General features: G+C 53.6%; 1 protein-coding gene across 1 annotated transcript; it reads left to right on the top strand.

The window, feature by feature from the left end:
- Positions 1-3258: 3258 nt before the first annotated feature.
- Positions 3259-4791, top strand: BHLHE22 (basic helix-loop-helix family member e22). Its single transcript, XM_057377149.1, has one exon. The coding sequence runs from the start codon at positions 3682-3684 to the stop codon at positions 4579-4581; it is 900 nt and encodes a 299-aa protein (XP_057233132.1). The 5' UTR covers positions 3259-3681; the 3' UTR covers positions 4582-4791.
- Positions 4792-8788: the final 3997 nt, after the last annotated feature.

Raw genomic sequence — 8788 nt, 5'->3', positions numbered from 1 at the left:
TGCCCCGTGTCCCTGCCTCCCGCCCCGCCCGGGACGGCCCGTGCCCGGCCGCTCTCAGCGGAGCCTGGCGGATGCTCCGCGGCGGCCGAAGCAGCCCTTCTGCAGTTCGAATCCGGGCTGCTCATTTCCCGAAATAATGACCCTAGTGTGGAGGAGCTGGCGGCAGAGGGCTGCGGTACAATTAAGCCAGGTAACGAGACGCTGGGCAGATGTGTTTTCATTGCGCTGTAAGATAAACGCAGTGTTAAATGCCTGACAACTTCCCAGAAGCAATCAGCAAGAGTTTATGAGTGCATAAACCTCAAAGACCATTCCTCGGTATTTTTATAAGCGCCGCATTTAAAGCTTCTATAAATTCTTCTGCTCGCTTCCAAACTAAAGTTCCCGTAGACTATTAAACAGCCACTTCTTCGTGAGGTGGGGAGGGACAGATCACAACAGGAGGGTCCGGGAAAGGCGAGAGTGGTTCTCTTTTAGTCTCGTCTGCTTTGCTCTCCTAACTCCCTCCCACACCTCCCACAAGGTAAAGTTTGTAAGAAAGTTGTAAGAAAGTTGGCATCTTCAGAGCACGACGAGTCACAGGTGAGCGCATCGGCAAGATGAAGGGTTACATTCACGTCTCAAAAACAGAGGACAGATCCAGAAAGAACGGAAAGGAGGGAGAGAGATTAGAGGAAAAGAGAGGTGGTTGAAAAATCGTGCTGAAGCAGGTACAAGCATACGAACAGACCCGGGGCAGATCATGCAGACTGACCGGTGGATACGGAAGAGCAGAAAAACCTTAGACGGAGAGATAGATTTCCGACGCAGAGGGCAAACCTGAGCTAACGCAGCCGAGGACGAAAGAAGGCTGACGCGGAGGTGGCCGCCGTGCCCCCGTCCCCCCGGCCCGACGGCGCGGCCAGCAGCACCTCTCGCCCTTCGGGRCAACCGCGGAGGCCGCAGCCCGGGGACAACGGGCACCCCCGCCTGCGGAGAGTGTAGGTCGCTCCCAAAGTTACAAAAAAAAAAAAAACACCAAGGGAAATAGTGCTAGTGAACCCACAGATCAGCGGGAGAGATCAAGCCGAAGCCCTCTGTCTTCGAAGAAATAAGATGAGGGGAATGAAATGTTCCCACTAGCCATCAAATTGTAATAGCAGTATCCGTCATCCTTAAGTGACCACAGGAGTTTTACAAGTTGGATATTAAACAGATTAAATAATAATAATTTTTAAAACCCAACCCCCTGTCGCGAGTATAAAGCCCTTTGTTTATGATTCCGGGGAAAATGAAGTTGCTAATTGAAAAACAATAAACCTAAAATGCCTTTGGATTAATAATGATMGAGGTTAACGGTGACATCCATCCCTTGGAAAGGGGGAGGGGAGCGAGGCGCTCGGTGACTGTGCGCTTGGACGGCGACCAGGGACAAGCGCAGCAGCCAAATGGGGCTGGGGGGCGGGGGGTGAGACCCTCCCTCTTCGGAGGGCTCGGCTTGTATGTTCGCCTCTGATCCGGAGACACGAGGTGAGGAAGGTCTGTATTGTAGTCATGTCCTCGCTGGATGAAATCTCAGTCAATTACTCTGAAATCTGCAGCTTGGCTTCTTTTCATTCTTTCCAGGTGAAAATTCAAACGTTTTCTGTTGTCGCCTGGTCCTTTCTTTCCTGAAACAAGGCACCCAACTGTTCTGATATTACCATTCAAAAACGGGTTCTGTGGCAAACCTCATTTGTGAATCTATTACAGAGATTAATAGATTATTTCTCCTTTTTCAACTAATTCTCAGTGGGGAAATTTAACCATATGGTAAGGAGAGAATTAGAATTTCATCACATTAGAGCAAAATGTAATGAAAAGAGTCCAACACCTGGGGCCAACTCCGAAAGACACAATTAAAAGGTTTTTAATGAAACCAGAGAAACCAAAAAATTTCATAGCCTTCAGTAATCCTGCCACATAAGAATGATTTGGAAGTGTTGGGAAATATTGTTTTTACTGATGTCATAAGAATGAAAACCTGCCACTAAATACTGAGTGCTAACAGAAAGGCAAGAGCGAGCTGCTCGCCTAGATCATCAGAGTAGTGGGACAAAATTCAGACCGACCCTCGGGTTTCCACTCCAGCTTTTGGAAGAGTGCAGAGGAGAGTGTGCCCGGCTCCGAGGAGAAGCYCCGGGAGAGGAGTAGGGGGTCGGGGTAACCGGATGGCTGAGGCCGCCTCGCCCTGACACCGGCGACGGCATCCCGGCGTTGGGGAGAAGAGCGGGGGTGCTCCCGCCGAGTCGGGCTCGCTGGAGGGAGGCAGGAGGATACGGAGCTGCAAGGAGTTGGTCACTCAAAATAAAAAATAAATTTAAAAAAGTTTGGYGTGTTCTGCCCTTTCTCTTCCCGCCGTCTCTCCTCCCCAGATCGGTTCATTTTCAAGGTAACTGATGGGGCTTTATGTTTTTTATAGGGACACGGGGGATAATCACTCGCAAGCAGCAATCTGCTACTTGAAAAGGGATAAGGGAAGGAGGAGGGGAACCTCCCCGTAGTTTGGTCTCCGTTTGTTGGAGGGGGGTGGGGAGAGGGAGGACTGGGGACCACCCGCCTCCCAAGGAAGCAAGGTGGACTTTGGCGGTGGGCAGAAGTGGGCACGGAGGCTGGGGCTGCTACGGGGGGTTTTAATTTTTTTTTCTTTCCCAGGAAACGCTTTTCGGGAAGACGGGTGGGGGTGGGAGGGAGCTATAAGTTAATGTAAATGCAGGGGGTGGGTGGGCTGGGGGGAGAGGGTGTCACTCCTGACTCCACGGCTAAGTTAGCAGAAGTCTGCTGGCAGCACTCGGGAGGAGAAGTGTTGAAGTGGGCTTTTCTGCAGTGCAGGGCTGTAATTTGCTGAAGGAGGCAAAGAACATCCTTCGATCTAAGTAGGGCTTTTAGTGTGCTCATTGATGAGTGAAAGTCGCCACACATGTCAAGCTAAAGGCAGTTGTTGGGTTACTAACAGGACACAACGTCTTGCAAACATATGCGTTAAGCTGTGTATACAGATGGCAGGGAGAATAATGGAGCAGGCGCCTCTTATAAAGCTCTAGCTGCTGCCTGTCTTCAGACCTGGGAAAAGAAACTATTCAGACTCAGGGCCAGATAGCGCCTGGGATTGTTTGTTACCGTTTTAATCCTATTAATTAAAACGTTAACCTGATTGGGTAGAAAGCTCTGTCCCAACAGGCGAGTCTTCTTCATAATAACCTACTCTCAGAGATAATGATGTAAAAGACTCCCCCGTCTGCGGCGGCTGCTGGTTGATGGGTCCGGAAATCTCTTGAAGGTGAATCCAAGCAAGATAAACGGTGGAAGCGGCTCCACTGGCAGCGCACAATGCCCCAGCGCGGCGCCTGCTGAGGGCGAGCCGGAGCCGCAGCCGGAGCCACAGCCACAGCCCGAGCCACAGCCGCTGCCGGAGCCGCAGCCCGAGCCGGAGCCGCCGCCCGAGCCGAAGCCACAGCCGGAGCCGCCGGAGCCACAGTCCGAGCCGCCGCCGGAGCCGGAGAAGGGACAGCCGCGGCGCCGGGCACGGCGCAGCCCCGGCGGGAGCCGGGAAACGATTTCTGCCAGCGGGACGCCGGGGAGCCGCCCGCCGCGGCGCGGAGCCTTGGAGGAGCGGGCCGGGAGCTGAGGGGGGCGGAGGAGGCGGAGGCGAGCGGGGCGCCGATGGAGCGGGCGCTGGGGCTGCCCGCAGAAGAGGACCTCTTCCACAAGAGCCTCGCCGCCTCGGCCAAGCGCATGGAGTCCGCCTTCCGCTCGCCCCCGGGGCTCGACCTCTCCCACCCCCGCGACCGCCAGCCCTCGCCGCTCGCCTGCTACGAGGCGTCGGAGCCCGAGGCGCTGCTGCAGCCCGGCGTCGGCGGCGACCCCCTGGCGCTGCCGCCGGGCTCCGTCTGCGTCAAGTACGGCGAGAGCGCCAGCCGCAGCTCGGTGGCCGAGAGCAGCGGCGGCGAGCAGAGCCCCGACGACGACAGCGACGGCCGCTGCGAGCTGGTGCTGCGCGGCGCCGGGGGGGACCCGCGCGTCGCCTCGCCGGCGGCGGGCGGCGGCGGAGGGGGGGGCGGGGGGCTGAAGGCGGCCGAGGGCAGCTGCTCCAACAGCCACGGGCACGGCGGCAGCAAGAAGTCCAAGGAGCAGAAGGCGCTGCGGCTCAACATCAACGCGCGGGAGCGGCGGCGGATGCACGACCTGAACGATGCTCTGGACGGGCTGCGCTCCGTCATCCCCTACGCGCACAGCCCCTCGGTGCGGAAACTCTCCAAAATCGCCACGCTGCTCCTGGCCAAGAACTACATCCTCATGCAGGCGCAGGCCCTGGAGGAGATGCGGCGCCTGGTGGCTTATCTCAACCAGGGCCAGGCCATCTCGGCCGCCTCCCTGCCCAGCTCCGCCGCAGCGGCGGCGGCAGCGGCGGCGGCGCTGCACCCCGCCCTCGGTGCCTACGAGCAGGCGGCCGGTTACCCCTTCAGCGCCGGGCTGCCCCCCGCCACCTCCTGCCCGGAGAAATGTGCCATCTTCAACAGCGTCTCCTCCAGCCTCTGCAAACAGTGCACGGAGAAGCCTTAAGCTCCGCCGCCCTGGCCGCCCCCCGCCGCCGCCGCGGCCCCGGGGAGCGGCGACAGCCGGCGGTGCGGTCCCGGGCCGGGGGGCGCGGAGGCGGCGGAGGGACTGACCGCTGTCCGGCCCCCTCCGCCCTCCACCCGGACTCGCCTCGCCTCGCACTTCTTCTCGGGTGCCGCCGAGACGGGACCGCGACGGGAGCCAGCGTGCGTGCGGCGGCGGGGAGGGGGAGAGGGGCCGGGGGTGCCGCGGGGAGGAAGGAAGGCCCGGCCCGGGGGGCGCCGGGGGGGCTCGCTCCGCGTCCGGACAAAGGAGAGGCCGGGAACTAGCAGGCCGGGCTGGGAACCGGGGCTATCGCCGGGGACAAATCAGAGAGGGCACTTGAACATAGATTCTTTTTTTTTTTTTTAATTAATTATTATTAGCAGTATTATTATTACTATTATTATTATTATTATTATTCTGAGCCAGGAAACAAACAAACTTGAAATGTAAACTTATTATTTAAGTGACTCGCAGAAACAAAGAGACTGAACCGTTGCTATGGAAGACTTTGTATTTTTTACCGTCTCTAAACTTTGATCCTGTGAAAATGCGCAAAGTTTGGTGAGAGTGATTTAAAAAAAATCGAGAGAGTTAAAAAAAAAGACAAAAAATAACTGATCAAAACCCCTACTCCGTGTGGCTGAAAGTATCGCATTTTAAAAGAAATATTTATGTGCACCTTGTTTTTTTCCACTTTGCAACGATGTATAAACAAGACATGCTATTTATTTGTTATTCTTTAAAATGACCCTTCCACGCCAACAATATTTATCATGTATTAAGGTMATGGGTCTTATGTGCAGTTACTTTAAATGCTTCTAAAATTCTGTTTATGGATTAACTTAAACTGTGTGCCAAGTGTTTAAAAACATTTATTTGCCAACAACATATAACCAGAAATGTTGATGTATCCGAGCTGCTTAGGTTTATGAAAGGTCATCTGGATTTTAAGTTGCATCATCCCTGTATTTAAATTGAGCTTTAATAAATTGCTTCAGTCCAAAAATTACAGGAAAAGTGTATTCTTAATTGCTCAACCAACTGATTTTTGAAAGGGAATTCTTTGCATTATAACAGGTAATAGCTATTTACTTTTACAAGGCATCAGAGCAATAGCTGCTACAAGAACACTTGCCAAGCCAGTGTTTTCCCAGGCGCTGTGTTTTCAAAGGTATAATTTAAATCGCTTTTAATGTGTATGTAAATTATTCTGACTGTGGAKGATTATTTAAGTTGAAATACTTTAAAATACTTTAGGCTGATTTACAGAACGCGTGGAATTCTTCTCTTTTCCTTTTTCGGGGGATATGGGAGGGTGGGCTTTTGGTTTGTGGTTTTGTTTTGTTTGGTGGTTTTTTGTTTTTTTTTTTTTTTTTTTTTTTTTTTTTTTTTTTTTTTTTTTTTTTTTAAAGAAAAATGAGAGATGAAAAGCAAGAAGTAGCTATTTACCCAAAGTGAGCTTTCAGTTTGAGTTTGCATGGCTGGGTGGCTGTCTCTCTGCCATTTGTAAATCAAGACTTTTTTTTTCAATTTTCTTTTTTTTTTCTTTTCAAAAACGAGTCCTGCTCTTTTCCACTACTTGCAGATAATACAAATTCGGACTGTCAGGTTGGATGGCAAAATAGGAGCCATGATGGATCTGTTGGCAGGTCACGGATGTGTAAAGAGTGATATATATTAAATAGGTCAATCAGATTATGACAGCAATGTACGATCGTTTGTATGTGTATCTATGTCKGAAAGAATCTTTATTAAAATATTTTGAACAAACGCTTGTATTACGCTGTRCTTTGTTAAGCATATCCAGATTTAAAGAGGTGGATGGCGGGGGAGGGGGGTGCAGTTTATTTTCTTTTGCCTTGCTCTGAGTGCGCCCCAGTACCCGCCTCAACACCCCACTCCCGGCTCCGGGTGTCCCAGGCAGGGAGGCGAGAAGTTCCTCCTGCGCTGTTTTTCTCCCGCGCCCGTGGCAGGCGGACCCCGGCGCTGCGGGGCACCCGTGGGACAGCGCCAGGCCCGTCCCGCCCCGAGCAGTGGGGCTGGATGCGCCCCGGGGTACGCTGCAGGACCGCCCCCCCGCCTCCTCCCTAGCCCCCGGGTTTTGGAGCCGCCTCTCCCCTCGTAGACCCTCGGCCCTGCCCCAAACCCGAGGGCAGGGGAGCGGGCAGCTCCCCCCTGYCCGGCGCTGCTCCCTGGCCGGGGGTCCCGGCCCYGCGGCTCCCCCTCCCCTCGGGCGGCGCGGGCCGGCGCCGGGTGTCCGCAGAGCCGCCTCTCCCAACGGCAGCACCACAGGCGGGGGAAGGGGATAAATATTTTCTGCTCCACTTCCCATCAAAAAAGATTAATCAGAACCTGTAACTTTTCAGGAAACATAACTGTAAAGTGCCACGGAGCTGTGGGAAGGCAGCCCAGAGAGGGTGGGCAGATCAGCCCCCAGGCGCAAGGAGAAGCGTCTCTCAGCATTTACTAGACAAAGGCTGGGTGCGTCTAATTATGATTATTAAAACAATTTCCATGACGATGTCTAATATTATGTTAATTTGAAAACAACTGTGTATGAAAACTGTCGACTATAATACCTAAATTCATTTAATGAAACACATCGTTAAGGCAATTAAACCTCCTGGATGTGATTAAGGAACATAATTACGACACTGTTCTGCGCCATAATTGGGTGTCTTTAATCAAGGGGTAAAGTGATCAGCAACACAGCCATTAGTTTGTATTGTTCTGTCTCTGCTGTCCATCATTCTGATTAGGAATTAACCACCGCCACCAGCTTGGCGTGGTGCGTGCCTGTGTGTGTGTGTGTGCGTGTGTGTGTCTCTGTGAGTGTGTGTTCGTGCATATAACATCGCAGGACACATTTGCTGCAATATTTACCGCTTAATGTCTCTGGCTACCGAGCGGGCTTCCTTCCCGGAGAGGCTCCCTCGGAAGGCGCGGGCGCYGCTCGGCTTTGCCCGGCCGTGGGGTGGGGGAAGACAAGCCAGGTCCCAGCAAACTCCTGGATCTGCCGGGACCTAGGGTGGGGGGAAGGCAAGGGGCTGGGGGAGGCCCACGCCCTTCCTCCGGGCTCCCGTGGGCCGGGTCCGGAGCGTGTGGGCCGGGCCTGGAATGSTCCCCGCCGGCTCTGGGGAGCGAGGGCGGCCGCTGCCGTCTATGGCACATGGAGCGGTTTCTCAGTTCACCGCTCTCTCGCCGGCCTCTGCTTCGGAGCGGCGGGACAGCGGAATGAAAATCTTTGTCATCCCTGGCTACTGCTGCCGCCCGACTTTAGACTTTCTTGCTTCCTCTTCGATTGTTTCGGAAGGGGGCGAGGGGTCCGTGCCGGGGAGGGGTGCTCCCACTCCTGGCCCCACTCTCGTGTCGCTCTGCACCGAGCATCTTCCCTRGGAAGCGGCGCGAAGCCACTGGGCCAGTCCCCGAGCAGGTCTTGCCAATGCAAGCGTAATGTGTGCCGGGCTGGGGGGAGGAGAGAGGCTCCCCCGCCCCCCTTAAAGCCTGACAGATCATTTAGCCAGAAATGAACACGCACCCTTGCAAAAGAGCTTCTTCCCCGTTTCCATCTGCCCCACCGAACCGGGATCTCCCTCAGCCTCACCCGGACCTCCCTCTGTCCCCGCCGCCCAGCCCGGCTCCCTTTCCCGGCCCCTTACCCCGGCTCGGAGCCYGAGATTGTCCCAGCATGAGTGACATTGGCTTTCCTAATGTAATGACTTATGAAAGATATAATCATGTGTTAAATTGAATCCTCCGCTTAACTGTTAATGGTGTGCTCTGGGCACATTTACGTATTAGATGCTATGGTAACTAATTACCACTAGAAGAAGGGATAATACACTTTCCAGACTTTGACAAATAATTATGAGTGTTCACATCCCTGCTAGCAGCAGTTGCAGCGGATCTGCTGGAATGAGTAAGTGAATAAATGAATGGGTAAGTGAACTCGTGTGCATGGAGGGGACTAGATAATGAATAGTGGTCAAGTGAGTTTTCTTATTAAAACCTTTAATGAAAATGTGATTTAGGGTGGAAGGGGGGAAAAGAGTGCGACGCTGTCTCTAAACGTAATTAAATCGCGTAATATAAACATCAGAAACATAAATAAGTTTGCTTTTAATTAAAACGCAGCAGTCAAAGTAAATTATCCACGTGCTCGGAAACT

Source organism: Malurus melanocephalus, unplaced genomic scaffold (genome assembly GCF_030028575.1).
Source record: "Malurus melanocephalus ecotype Western Australia unplaced genomic scaffold, MMel_1.1 scaffold_302, whole genome shotgun sequence".
NCBI lineage: Eukaryota > Metazoa > Chordata > Aves > Passeriformes > Maluridae > Malurus > Malurus melanocephalus.
The sequence above is the reverse complement of the archived record's forward strand: the minus strand, read 5'-3'. Positions and strand labels throughout refer to the sequence as shown.

Coding starts and splice junctions, on each gene's coding strand:
- BHLHE22 (XM_057377149.1), top strand. CDS start 3,682: ATGGAGCGGGCGCTGGGGCTGCCCGCAGAAGAGGACCTCTTCCACAAG.